The 15,412-nt window shown below is 38.3% G+C and overlaps 1 protein-coding gene across 1 annotated transcript in view; it reads left to right on the top strand.

Moving 5' to 3' along the window:
* Nucleotides 1-15,412, top strand: part of HCRTR2 (hypocretin receptor 2) — a 108,221-nt gene that overhangs the window by 57,200 nt on the left and 35,609 nt on the right. Inside the window, exon 2 of the mRNA XM_075554057.1 lies at nucleotides 14,961-15,139. Within this exon, the coding sequence (XP_075410172.1) occupies nucleotides 14,961-15,139 (179 nt within the window). The remainder of the gene's footprint in view (nucleotides 1-14,960; nucleotides 15,140-15,412) is intronic.

Here is a 15,412-nt window from a genome sequence, read left to right as displayed (position 1 = left end):
TTTTGTCTCCAATAGCTAATAAATATAGAAGTATTTTGCTAACTTTGTATACCAACATGGCTGAAAAGAAAAGGACTGATGATATCGAATAGTGGTGAAAATGAAAACTGACTGATTTTTTATACCTGTAAGTAAGAGTGATAATTGGTACTCAAGAAGCACTTTCAAAAGTCTGCGACTCAACCACTTAGCCCTTAAGATAGAAAATTCATTATTCAGTATGTAACTAACCCAAATTCATTTACATGTGCACCCAAACACACATGTAATACAAAACACACAAAAATAATAAAAATAGCATCCTCATTTGCTAGAGTCCTAAATAAGAAACAAATAAAATTCCAGTAGCTAAATGGTAATCTAGTCATACATTAGAGTATGATAGAATTATATAAAACCATGAAAGCACAGCAAAGGGAATGTCGACTGAAATAAGTCAGGGACAAAAGAACACATCCGTTTTTGTTCAGTTTAGATAAAGTTAAAGCAGGTTAAAAACAAACCTTGCCTGTGTTGCTACCAATCAAGATATAGATGGTGTTTTAGCGACGGGTGGGATATCATTAGGGAGAAGATGTGATGTGAGCTCCGTGGTGCTTTCCTGTTCAATTTTTGTCTAAATCATAGATGCAAGGAAAGGTACTAGAAATGTTTATATATGCTAAGGGCACAGTGATAATGTTCTATTTTAGAAGCTTTATTATTCATGTATGTAGTTGACATTGCATTGATGTTAAAATGTGTGATGGAGATATCAAATTCTATTTTCCCATGGGTCTATTAGTCCATTCAAAGGCAAGAGATTTCTTCCATCCTAGAGGGTGTTACACCTTTGCCTTGCATTATTTATGTATGTATAGATGTTTTTCTTCACTATTTGTCTATCCGTTGCTGTGTTGTGGTGGTTGCGTGTTACTGTCATGCTCACACCTATGGCATCATATTGAGAATAGCAGAAGGGTTGCCCGTGGTGGACTAGTTTCAGCGGAGTTGTCAGACTGAGGAAAACTAGGACTCTAAAAATGGAACTCAGGAATGAGCTCTCTCGATTGAAAGGCACTGGAGATATGATAGGGAAAAGCTGTCTCTGCACAGTTGAATCAGTCTCAATGTATGCTGATGGAGTCGCGCTTTTGAGACCTTTCATTTACTGATATGGCATGACTCAAAATGAGAAGAAACATACGTGTGTATGTGTGTGTGCATGTATGTGTATGTGGGTTGTTGCATCCACTGTGTCAGTTCGTTGTGTCCGGGCTCTTCCTCTGTGATGTCCTTCCTCCTGCAGGAATGGTCTCTTCTGACAAAGTATGTGAGACAGTCTTGTCATCTTTGCCTCCAAGAAGCACTTGGGTTGTGTTTCTTCCAAGACAGAGAAGTTTGCTCTTTCAGCAGTCCATTGTACTTTCCATGCCTTTCTCCAGCACCCGAATGCAAATGCATCTGTTTCTTCAGTCTTTCGTATTCAATGTCCAACTTCACATGCAAAACAGGCAGTTTTGTGTGGATGTGTGTATATAGCTACGACTAGGCATTGGTGAGTCTAAGTGAACCAATATTGGCCACTTTGAATCAGACAATTATATGGCCTACTATTTTGAGAATAACAAATTTAAGAAGAACGGTGTTGCATAATTCATTTCAAAATTTAATTTGAAATATAACATTGTCAGTGATAGAAAAATATTTTTATGTCTACAAGGGAGACCAATTAATATGACTGTAATTTACCAAACACTAATGCCTAATTTTGAAAAGGTGAACATTTTACCAACTTTTGCAGTGTGAAATTGATCAAAACTAAAATTGAAATGATTTTATATTTATGGTGGTTGGAATGAAAACTTGGTTAGAAAGAATAGGACCGGCCCACAGGAGCTGTGCAGGCCGTCAACCAACTCAGGAGACTCAATGGCTAAGAAATTCACCTCCTCCGATGCTGCAATAATTCTGGGTCTGCTTTCATTTCTGACATGTTTCAGCATTTTCTTTCATTATTAATTTTAAAATCAGATTTTTACATTGAAGAATGTCATTTAAAGAAAAAAAAAGAAAGAATAGGACCTGATGCCAAGGGTTTAAGTGGAGAGCAATTTTTTTGAAAATGATGAGGGCAATGAATGTACAGATATGCTTTACACAATTGATGTATGTATGGATTGTGATAAGAGTTGTATGAGCCCATAATAAAACGTTAAAAGAAAGAATTCATAGGTGGAAAATATGGCCTTATTGATAGAAATGATGTCAGAAATCATGTGATAAAATTTTATGACATGACTTATTCATTGGAATTTTCTGTCCTACAATACAAATGACTATACATGCGGCCCCTCCATTGTCTCTAGTAGTGTCTGTGCTTTTGTGAGACTGGAAACTAAGCCACAACCACCATTTCAAATAGCAGGCCATCTATGGTAGACAGAGGGAGAAAACACAGCTCCAAACATCCAATAATAATCAGAACACGGAATGGAGAGACTATTTGAATTTTAGAGAATTGGAAGTTGGTAAAAAATAAAATGGAACCAATAGATTGCTAAGTCAGTTGTGAGACGAAATGGATGGGCAGTGGTTATTTTGAATCAGAGAGTCATAAGGCTTACTCTGCTGGACATGGACAAATTGAAGGATGTACCACATTCACCACTGCTAAAAAGAACATCTCAAGGTGAATTTTGAAATACACTAATCATATGGAGAGGAAGGATGCAGCAGTCTTGGCCAGAAGGTTCATTAACAACCTGATGTATGCAGATGACACAAACTTGTTAGCTGAAAGCAAAGAGGATTTAAGTATTTACTGATGATCAAGGAATACAGTCGGCGGTGTGGATTATACTTCAACATAAAGAATACAAATAACCTCACAAATAGGCAACATCAAGATAAAAGCTAGAAATTGTCAATAATTTCATTTGATTGATCCACAGCCAATGAACAAAGGAGTGGCAGCCAAGAAATCGCGTGATGCCTTGCATTGGAAAAAACCTATTGTAAAATTTTTCTTTGAAATGTTAGAAAGTAAAGTTGTCACTTTCAGGAATAATGTATGATTGGCCCAAGCCAGGGTATTTTTAATCACTTCACCTGCATGTGAAAGCTGGATGATGAATCAGGAAGGTCAAAGAATCAATGCCTTGAATTGTTGTGCGCGTGAAGACCATGAAGCGCACCACTGAAAGCCGGAAGAACAAACAGGTCTTTGTAGGGACAGGTCCAGCTCGAACACACTTTAGAAGAAAGGATGGTTTGACTTCACCTCTTGGACTTGGGACATGTTGTCAGACAGATTAAGGCCCTGGAGACATACCTCATGTTTGGTAAAGTAGAAGGTCGGTGAGAAGAGGGAAACTGATTGAAACACTGTGCCACACGTAGTTAAAACCTGGAAATGACTGTGAGGATGCTGCAGGGCCCACAAGCATTTCGTTCTGTTTCACACGCTGTCATGGTGAATGTGGACCAACCGGCAGTCATGAACAACGACAACAGCATACAGAGATAGGACACGTTCTCTGCGATGGAATATATTTGAGTTATTTTGATAGCGTTTGGAGTCGAATACAGCCCTATGATGCAGGAAATGGAAAATGTGGTAATAATGTAACTATAATATTTGGTAAACAAACTCAGTGAGATATGGGGGCTTAGAGAAAAAGAATTGCCCTTGGATATTTCCATAAACCTTATAGAAAGTAAAATAGATTGAAATAATTGAGATGCTCAGTCCAGTTGTAGAGATGGAGAGTGAGCTAAGAAGCTAAGTATATCGGTATATTGACCCAGGGAGACAAAGAAGTGAAACAAATGATAGAAATAAAGGCCATCGCCAGGGTGATACGGTGGAATGAAGGTGAGAAAAAAGGAAAATTCTTCAGATTGTGAGGAGAAATTATTTTATTTCTTTAGGACTAACCCAATCATTAGCTTCCCAGCTACTTAAGTCCACACTCTGTAATGATTCCCTTCTGTGACCTGCTTCCAGATAGATTCCTTAAAGATAGACTCTCTTCCATGTGTTCTCAATGGTTTTCCTTTCCATGGACTCCCCCCCCCCCCCATTTAGGAAATTGTTTCATTTTTACTCATTCATTTATATTTAATTTAGATCTCACAGAAAATTCTATCCTTCTGTTGTAGAGATTATTTTTGGTCTAGAAAGCCCCACTCGAAACAAATACATTCATCTCTACCTTATAAAGAATATTACAATAAAAAAGTTAAAACACCTTCTGGGAAAGGGCAGGCTAAGTGGTTTCAAAGGCTTTCGCGACACTTTGTGGTCGATAATGGAACTACACTGTTTTTGAAAACGTTTTTCACAATGTTAGCTGGTTGTTTCAAACACACTCTCATAAAACAATTAAGCCTGTTTGCCAGTATTTTCATGATTTATTTAATATTGTTTAATGTTTTTGAGGGATATCATGTTTGTTTCCAAAATTTTATTTCTTCCTTTTTTGGCCTGTTTTAATGTTACAAAAGTTAAATATGTTTCAAGCACTTATATTAAGTGCAGATCTTTTCAAGATGTGCTGTAATATGCTAATTTTCACTGCTTGCAAGCACATCTCATTATTAAAATTTTCATAATCAATTAATATCTAGAAATTTAAGACCCACAAATATTTTTATTAAGGGATCTCCATCTCACCTATATAATGTAGATGTTTTCAATTCTGTTGTAGAATCAGGATATAAACAAGCTATCATCTTCCTTTTAATGTTTATAATTGTAAATATTGATTCAGAAGGAAAATAACTTCATCCATGAATGGACTGATAGATAAGATAGTAAACCAAAGGAGAGCTTTATGTAACTGCAAAAATACAATGGCTAAGTCATTTTGTCAACTGACATGTTCTTTTCCTAAATGAAAGCATGTTTAATTTTTGGCCAAGCAGAGAACGAAGGTTATCCCTTAAAGGCTCTATCTGTGCATTATTTTTTGAAGAGCATCTGTTTACCATACAGCAAACCTGATGACACTATTGGGCAAGCACTGCATCGGTCACTTCAGGGTAGGTATTTCAACCTCCCCCCTCCCCCCTGGTCATTCTGTGGGAGAACAGAATATCCGTTCCTATAAGCAGACTGTTACAGATTTAACCCTATATGGGGTGGCTATGAGTCCCAGTCACCTCACTGAATGGCAGTGGGTTTGGGGGTTTTACCTCACAGGCTGCGTTTGTTCCTCTGCACCCCGGGCCACTTTTCATCTTTTGGAACAGCAGAGAAAAGGTAGAAGATGCATACCATCCAATTCCCACTGGGGATACTATGGGAAGAGTAGAATAACTTCTACTTTTATTTTCCTGGGACCTCTAACCTTAGAGAAGTTGTTATTTGAAGGAAGTCAGTGTTAGAGGTGAGGTTTGGCTGTATCTGCGTTCTTGCCTTCTGCTATCTTCTTTTATCCCAATAAGCCCACCCATCCTGCACAGGAGTCTCATCCATGGAGACAGATTTGTAAGTGCACCCTACAAATGGACCTCAGTATTGGTTTATCATAGTCATTCACAGATCTGGCTTCAAAGCTAAATGGAATACAGTTCTAGGTTCAGGTCTTGGTTCAGGTCAGTTTGTGTCCACTAAGGGTAAAGTACAGATAACTGACATCTCTAACTTACTCTATTCAAGATAATTGATAAGCAGATGAATTGTTCTGTCAGCTCTCAAAAGGAATAAAGAACACAAACATCTCCACTCCCGTGTTGGGTTTTCTCTTTTAGAAAGACTTGACAGAGAGATCGTTACTTGCCACCACTTCAATTCCAACTCAGGGTGACCTCATGTGCCCTGGAAAATTGTCATCCATAGGATTTCAAAGCTGGGACTTGAAGATGCAGATTTCCAGGCTTATCTTTCAGGAGCTCCTGGGTAGTTTCACACCACCAACCTTTCTATTGATAATTGAACAGACTCCTTCAGGGATGGCTACACATACATGACACTAAATCAGCTGCCTGGTGGGGTCTTGCAAAGTATGTTCTCGATGGGGGGAGGGGAGTGTGTTATGAGCAAAGCTGTAGAAATGAACACCCAGCACATAGGTAAGGAGGTAAGAAAAAAAGATATGCACAGGACTCTCATAATATGTGTCCTGACTAATTAGAAGATATTTGTGATGGATCAACTCTTTCTTCCCCCATCATTGGTTTTGAAAAATTGGGCATAGGAGCTTCTTATTTGGCAAGAGGGATTAAAAGGAATGTTATAACCAACAGCGAGGCATAAACTGTTTTGCTATATGGTGAGATGTCAAGTATCACTGGTGTGCCAAGTGTTTCATGGGGAGCATGGTAAGTATAGATGGGAAATACACTGGAATTCAGAGGTAGTATGGTCATCTGGGCATTCTCTGTTGAATTTGAAATAAGTTATCCAAGTCTTATCTATTTGTGTATAAATCATGTTTCTTCTTTGTTTCCCCTTTAACAGTGGTGATATTCAGTATTTATCTTTGTAATATTGACTGAGTGCGGTAAGCATGCTGTTTCTCAGTTTGTCCGTGTCTTGTGGTGTTTAGGAGAGCTGTCATTGTTTTTGGTGGATGCACGGAGTCCCAGGGTGTGAGCGCCATGGAGCTGGCTTGTCCATTCCTTTGTTGTTTCCATGTGTTTTCTAAAATGGAAATTGCTGCAACAAGCATAGGTTTACATATTGAAAAAAAGAAGAGAGTTCAAATGAGAGAGTTACACTGGAATGAGCAACAGCAGCAAATAAAAAGGACCGAAATAAAAATAAGCAGGACTCAGGAGAACTATGAGGAAGTTAAGGTACTACTCCAGCTAAAGGACAAGGCGGCCTGACATAAAGGGTTGTGCGATTAACAGCTTGACTGAAAAGAACGTGGTACAGATAGGAGATGGGGGATGATTGCAAGGACAGGCTACTGGAGGAAAAAAGAGAAGAAAACATCATACAGAAATAGAAGTTCCTGATGAGTATATAAGAAAAATGAGGAGATTAATTTTGCTTTCATGTAGTAGGCTTCTTCACCTTGTACTGGGAATGAACAAATGACTATTGCTTAACATAAATTTAGAATATGTGCTTCTGAAATGTGCCTGCAATTCTGAATAGGTCATTTAGATTCCAGCAATTTGGAGCATGTTCAGAGTAGAGACCATAGTGATGATGGATGTGAAATGCTGCTCTGTCTATGAAGGTCTGGTGATATGACCGCATAGGAAAAAAAACAACTGGGCAGCAGGCTATGTGGCGTATCTACATATTTAAATGAGAATAATGTGACTATTACTTCATACACTGTAACTCATAGTATAATGTATCTAGTATCACACCCATGTTTTAATTTGTCTCATTATCTCAATGATGTTCACTGCAGATTAGTTTCTCTACTTCTCAAAGGCAAAACTTTAATCTAGCATCCACAACTAGAACTCTTCTTCTCATAATGACCTCAATAATTGTTACTGCTGCTGTTAGGTGCCCTCGGTCTGTCCTACCTTAGAGTGACCTTATGGACAATACAATGAAACACAGCCCAGCCCTGCCCTGCCTTTACAATCAATGCCATGTCTGAGTGCATTGTTTCAGTCATTGTATCAAATGTTCCATTGAGAGTCTTTCATTTCCCCGCTGACCGTCGATTATGTAAAACATGGCGCCCTTCTCTCGGATCTTCCTGATCACATGTCCAAAGGAGATGATGCATTTTTCTATCCTCCCTTCCTTCTAAAGAATATTCTGGATTCCAAGACAGATTTGTTTGCTCTTCTGGCAATCCTTACTACTTTCAATATTTTTCTCTAACACCATAATTCAAAGGCATCAATTTGGTTGTCTTCTTTAATAATTGTTTAGGTTTCACATGATTATAGGGTGATTGAAAATACAAGAGCTTGGGTCAGGTTCACGTTGGTCCTCAAAATTGCATCTTCATTTTTCGGTTCACACTTTACAGAAATCTTTAGCAGTGTAGTAATCCGACTGCTGCGCCCATGGGCTTAGAAGGCAGATGAAGTCAGACAAAATGAATTCTCTAATAAATTCAATCTTTTCTTCATTTATTGTATTGTTGCTCATTGGTCCAGTTGTGAAAGTTTTGTTTTCTTTATATTGAGGTCTGTTAATTACTGAAGAATGTTTTCTTTGACAGTAGATGCTTCGATTACTATTGACTTTTAGCAAATAAGGCTGTATCATCTGCATTTCACAGGTTGTTAATGAGTCTTCCTCCACGTCTCATGTCACGGTGTATAGCCCATCTTCTAGAGTGATTTGCTCAGCATACGGATTGAACAAGTGCAGTGAGACAATACAGCCCTGAAACACGTATTTCCCGATTTTAAACCATGTAGTAGTTTCTTGCATTCTTCACGTGACTTGTTCGGTGTGAACAAGTTCTAGCTCAAACACAATTAAATGTACTGTAAATCATATTTTTTGCAATGTTATCCATAATTTCTTATGATCCACATATTTGAGTGCCTCTTTATATTCAATAAAATAGAAGTAAATAACTTTATGTTTTCTATGCTTTCAGCCAAAGTCTTTCTGACATCAGTACTTATTAGTACTCCACTGAATCTGCTTTGGATTTCTGGAAGTTCCCTGTTATGAACTACTACACTCATCTCAATTCAAATTCTGTTAATTCTTGGAGACTTGTTTATCATCAATGCCTTCAGTGAAGTTTGTAACTATCCCTTCAATATCACTAGTTTTTGATCAAATCTCCTGAAATAGTTGGTTCTTGCTCATATACTACCTGCTGAAATGTTGGTCCGGTATCTCTGAGTATCCTTTAATTGTTTTTTGACACCTCCAACATGACTCAGCTTTTGTTCCATGTTGCGATCCAATATTGCACCTCGAGACTGGAATTTCCTCTACAGTTCTTTCAGCTTAAACATGCTGAGCACATCATTCCCCTTCTTTGTACATTTCCTTACTAGGTCTTCTTGAGCTACCTTTTGAAGTTTCTGTTTCTCTCTCTCACTTATTTTTCTTCTACTTCTTGTTTCACTTATTTCTTCTTTAGCTCCTCTGCATTCAAGAGCAAGTTTCAGAGTCTCTTGTGATGCCCGTCTTTGTCCTTTCTTTCTTTCCTTTTCTTATTAATGACCTTTTGCTTTTGTCATGCATGATATCTTTGCTTGAGCCCACTCATGTTCAGTTATCATGTCTGTTTCTGAGATGGTTTCTATATTCAGATGGGATATGTTCAGCATTCACTTTGATTCTTCTGGATATATTTTAATTTTCTTAACTCTTTTGTGCAAATACATTTAGAAGACAGCTCCCAGGCACAAGTGAATTTGTTTCTGGTAGTCTCTGCTTTCACCAAGATCCATCTGACACCAAAAATAACATCTTCTTTTCTAGATCCTGTGTTTATTTGGCCTGAACCAGGTTTGTTTGCTTTATCTTTTCTTTCTCTTTATGTTCATTGATACAGTGACTCTTTATATTCTTTCTATCTTCTTTTGATGCTTCCTGCATCATTCAATATTTTGCCCATCGAATTTTTCAATGTTGTAACTGAAGACTTGAATTTTCTCTTTAGCTTTTTCTTTCAGCTTAGGATAAAATGAGCATGTTCTTCCGGTTTGGTTTTCTAACTCTAGGTCTTTCCATGTTTCATAATATACATATTTATTTATTTTAAAAAACATTTTAGTGGGGCTTATACAACTCTTATCACAATTCATTCATCCATTCATTGCATCAAGCACATTTGTATATTTGTTTCCATCATCATTTTTAAAACATTTTCTTTTTACCTGAGCCCTTGGTATCAGCTTCTCATCCTTTCCCCTCCCACTTCCACTTGCTCTCCCTCATGAACCCTTGATAATTTATAAATTATTATTATTTTTCCATGTCTTACACTGACTGATCTCTCCCTTTATCCACTTTTCTGTTGCCCATCCCCCTCAGAGGATGTTATATGTAGATCAATGTGATTATTTCTCCCTTTCCCCCCCACCTCTGCCCCTTCCCCTCCTGGTATGGCTACTCTCAATATTGGTCCTGAGGGGTTTATCTGTCCTAGATCCCCCTGTGTTTCCAGCTCTTATCTGTACCTGTGTGCATGCTCTGGTCTAGCTGGATTTTCAAGGTAGAATGGGGTCATGATATTGGTGGGAGGAAGCATTTAGGAACTAGAGAGGAAAAAAAGGACTAGAGGAAAGTTGCATGTTTCATCGGTGCTGTACTGCACCCTGACTGACTCATCCCCTCCCCGTGGCCCTTCTTTGAGGGGATGTCCAATTACCTACAGATGGGCTTTGGGTCTCCGCTCCGCACTTCCCCGCATCCACAATGATTTGATTTTTTTTGTTCTGGGACTTTGATGCCAGATACCTGATCCTATCAACATCTCATGATCACACAAGCTGGTGTAATTCTTCCATTTGGGCCTTGTTGCTTCTCAGCTATATGGTCGCTTGTTAATCATCAAGCTTTTAAGACACCAGACACTATATCTTTTCATACCATCACCTTTTTTCACCGCATTTGCTTATGTACCCCACTTTGTCCTCAGCAATTGTATTAGGCAGGTGAGCATCATGGAATGCCAGGTTAATAGAACAAAGTGTTCTTGCATTGAGGGGAGTAATTGAGTAGAGGCCCAAAGTCCATCTGCTACCTTAATATGAAACCTATACATATATACACATAGATCTATTTCTCCATCATCATATTTACATATGTACATGCCTTTATTTATACTTGTATCAATGCCCTTTGCCTCCTAGTTCTTTCCTTTATTCCTCATTTCCCACTATATGTTCAGCCTTCATTCAGGTTTCAGTAATTCCTCTTGGTTACATTGCCCTTGATAAATCCCTACCAGGCCTCCTTCACCCTCTCAGCATCGATTTATAGATCACTTGCTGTCCCCTTGTCTCTGGGTTTGATATACATATTTATTTTTTTGAAAATGTTTTGTTACATTCTTTTACTTCAGTTTCAGTTTTATTTGCCTTCGCCACTCTACTTTTAAGAGCAAGTTTCAGAGTCTCTTCTGACATGCATGTTGCTCTTTTATCTCTTTCTTATCTTTTAATGACTGCTCTCTTTCCTTATGTAAGACGCTCTTGATGTATACATCTGTGTAGAATATATGCACACAACCATCTGGCTGCCTTAACTGACATATAGTACACAAAGCAATCGCCCTGCTCTTTGCTGCCTTGGCTAGACAGGTCCTGGAGAGGGGCATGAAATTACAGATGACTCAATTGGTTGTAGGTACTGATACTCTGGATCATGATCAGAGTAAGAAACCAGGGTAATGAGTGTTGCACAATACTGTTGATGTACATAAAGATTCTGGAGATATTTAGCTTGAGAAAGGAAAGAATTCAAAATTGGGCACCACCACTGTGGTCTTAAAATATGTGAGTGAACTCAATGTAGAAAAATCAGCTTATTTATGTGGTACTACAAAATAACTAAGAAGGAATGAATAAAAATGAAGGGACTGAAGATTTCAAGTCAGCTTGAAGTAGAATTTGTTAGTAAAGCCACCATACAATGAACCCTAAGATGTTAGCATGGTATGAACGAATGCCTTACTATTAAAAATGTTAAGCAGGATGGACTGAGAGTGTTGCAGAGATGATTCATGCGTCAGATGGTAGGTTAGTGAAAATAATGTCCAACTCCAAAATCTGTGATGATATGTTATAATCTTGACAGATTGAGATTGGCACTTTCTTTTTTAATGATCTGCTTTAATCAAGAGTATATACCACCACACTATAGCATGGTGAATAAGATTCGGATTCATACACCAGCACTCACTACCTGTTTGGTTGGGTTCAGAGTCTTATCTCTGCCTAGATTCTCTTCTGTAAAATAGAGATATGAACAGCATTCACATCATTATATTATTAGAAATATTTAAGTGATTATTATTTTTAAGTATATAGAACCGAACATTCAAATAGCAATTTATACAATTACTAACCAAGTGTGTGTTGAAAACATATTCTCTTTAATATTGGTTTTACAAAATGGCATTTACATTATCCTCTGATCAATGCCATTTAAAACATGGAGAATTAAAAGTAGAACTAGAACTAATTTTGGTTTTAAATAGACTGTTATTCTTTTTCAGATCCAAAGCTGAACCATTTGGACACTTTTGAACAATTAAGAGCATAATATTTGTTGGGCCATCCTCACAGTTGTTCTTGTGTTTGAGCCCATTGTTGGGCACACTGTGTCCTTCCGTCTCACCTTGGCCTTTCTGCTTCCTCACTCCTCCTCCACTCCCCAAGCAGGACCTGGTCTCTCCTGATAAAATATCCAAAGTACTTAAGACAAAGCCTCCCCATCTTTGCCTCTAAAGAACACTCTGTTTGTACTTGCAAGAAAGATTTGTTTGCTTTTTGGGAACTTTGAATATTCATCACCAACATCCTAGTTCAAATGCACTGGTTTTTCTTTTGCCTTCATTTTATTGTCCAACTGTCCCAATGCATATGAGGCATTTGGAAATACCATGACTTGGGTCAGGCCCACCTTAGTGCTCAAAGTAACATCTTTGTTTTCAGTATTTAAAGAAGCCTTGTGCAGTAGAATTACCTAAAGCAATTTCATCATTTGATCTCTTGACCCCTGCTTCCCTGAGCATTGATTGTGGATCCAAGCATGATGAAATCCTTGACAACTTCAATCTTTTCTCTGTGTATCAAGATGTTACCTGTTGGTTCGGTTTTGAGGATTTGGGTTTTCTTTAAATTGAGTTGTCATCCATACTATAGGTGCAATCCTTGATCTTCAGCAAGTGCTTCAGGCCTTTCTACTTTCAGCAAGCAAGGTTGTTTCATCTGCATATCATAGGTTATTGATATATACTTTCAATCTTGATACAGTATTCTTCCTATAATCAAACTTCTCAGTTTCTTGTTCAACATTTAGATTTTAATAATATCTTACTCAACTATTAAGGTGAGCTTGGATGTATGTGTGTATTAGCAGTAGTTTCATTGTCAAGCAATAAAGTCGATTTAACCTCCTTAAGCTTACTTGAATTATATGGTACTAGTGGTCTAGAATGAGAGTTAGTTGTGATATTTTCAAAATGGAATCCTAAGACATTCAAGTATTTCATTTGGGGGCATTTGTTAGTGACCAGAGGGCCATTTCAACTTTTAGGTGATAGGAAAAGCATTTCTCAGTATATGAAACTCTTAATAAAAGGTGCAAAAATTGCTAAAATCAAACCTCATTTGGAACTGAAATTTAACAAACTCTGCTTTTATTTCTTTATTATGTAAGATTACTAATCATTGCATCATTTGGATGTATAGTTGTCAGCTCTGACAGTTTAATGATACTCCAGACTAATTCACAGTTACTTTCAGTGAAGCAAACCCATCAATAGATGTAGGTAGCACTGTGTAACCTATATAATTCTGGAATCAGTGATTATGTAACCTTGGATAAGCTAGACAGGGCAGGACAAAACAGGCGGGAACAGGATGTTCTTTCAGTGAAGAACAACTGAATAAGATAGCAAAGTTTTAAAAATTGGGGCCACTCCGAAAGGCAATGAAGGACATCCAACAACTGTGAAAGCATTGAAAAGCATGCTTGATTTTAGCTGATGGTTAGAGGTCGGTCATTAAGAGTAATCAAGCAGAAAGGATAGACTAGAGTTTATAGAACGTGTATGAAAGGAGGAAGCCTGCCAGGGGGAAAGACCATATTTTCACTTGGAGTTAAAGTCTTGCTTATAACTGTAGTTCTGTGCTTCACGAGCCTTGTGCCTTTAGGCAACATTCATGAATTCCCTGTTTCCCAGTTTCCTTGTGTATAAAATGCAGATAATGAAACCTTCTTTCAGGATGATTGTTGGGATTAGATGATAAATAATTCACTTTTTGCCTCTTCATCTGTTCAAAGTCCGATGCAGAGATTGGGAGTGGATGCATATAAGGCAGTATCCTGAATTAAGCAAACACAGTTCATTGGGGGGGGGGGGAGGAAATCATCTCTCAATTCATCTCAGATCAGTAAATGTTTGTATTTCTTGATTACCCATTACACAGTGAGTTCTGAGAGAATTAAGGGAGACCCAAAGACTGGTCGTTAACTACTGCTGGGAGTCTCAAGTCAAAATCAAATCAAAGTGAAGTCATTTGATCCATTTCCAAGACAAACGAACTGATTTTAGCATTGGATGCAGCATTCATGCAGGTTGACTCAGTGAAATGCAGCATTCATGCAGGTTGACTCAGTGAAATGCAGCATTCATGCAGGTGGACTCAGTGAAATGCAGCATTCATGCAGGTGGACTCAGTGAAATGCAGCATTCTTGCAGGTCGACTCAGTGAAATGCAGCATTCATGCAGGTTGACTCAGTGAAATGCAGCATTCATGCAGGTTGACTCAGTGAGATGCAGCATTCATGCAGGTAGACTCAGTGAGATGCAGCACTCATGCAGGTGGACTCAGTGAAATGCAGCATTCATGCAGGTGGACTCAGTGAAATGCAGCATTCTTGCAGGTCGACTCAGTGAAATGCAGCATTCATGCAGGTCGACTCAGTGAAATGCAGCATTCATGCAAGTCGACTCAGTGAAATGCAGCATTCATGCAGGTCGACTCAGTGAAATGCAGCATTCATGCAGGTTGACTCAGTGAGATGTAGCATTCATGCAGGTTGACTCAGTGAAATGTAGCATTCATGCAGGTTGAGTCAGTGAGAACTTTGCAGCCCTAGTTTAGATTTACGTTTTACTAAGGATGAGCAGGCTTTATCATAGCCATCCTGTGATGTTGTTAGGTGCATCAGGTCAATGCTGACTGCAACACCATGCACAACAGCAAGAAATACCGCTCAGTCTGGCACCATCCTCACAAAGGTTCCTGTGTAGTCATCCTTGGCGTGAAAGTTTTTTGTTCATTGAAACACACACACACATATGTATTTGTCTAATTTACTATTTTTGTTTTCTCTACCTGTTAGTTTGTGTGGCAGTGTGGAAGAACCATCACATGAGGACAGTGACCAACTATTTCATAGTCAACCTTTCTCTGGCTGATGTGCTTGTGACGATCACGTGCCTTCCAGCCACTTTGGTGGTGGATATCACTGAGACCTGGTTCTTCGGACAGTCCCTCTGCAAAGTAATTCCTTACTTACAGGTATTTTCGACTCCACAATGTTTAATTCATACACACAAGAAACAACGATGAGAAAAGGCTTTCAATGATAAGCTTGGCTCACTGGTAAATTAAGCTCTGAATTAAGAAAGGACTGTTGAAGAACTTGATGTAATCTATAACAGTATACTCTAGTGGTATACTATAGCAGTGTATATTAAGTAAAAATCCCATAAATCACATAAGTCTGAAGTTCATGTGGTGCTTTGGCATGCATAACACATTTCTGTATCTTTCCCTTGAAGTTTCAAGAAT

This window comes from Tenrec ecaudatus, chromosome 7 (genome assembly GCF_050624435.1).
Source record: "Tenrec ecaudatus isolate mTenEca1 chromosome 7, mTenEca1.hap1, whole genome shotgun sequence".
NCBI classification, from domain to species: domain Eukaryota; kingdom Metazoa; phylum Chordata; class Mammalia; order Afrosoricida; family Tenrecidae; genus Tenrec; species Tenrec ecaudatus.
This window is presented reverse-complemented; position numbering and strand designations above follow the sequence as displayed.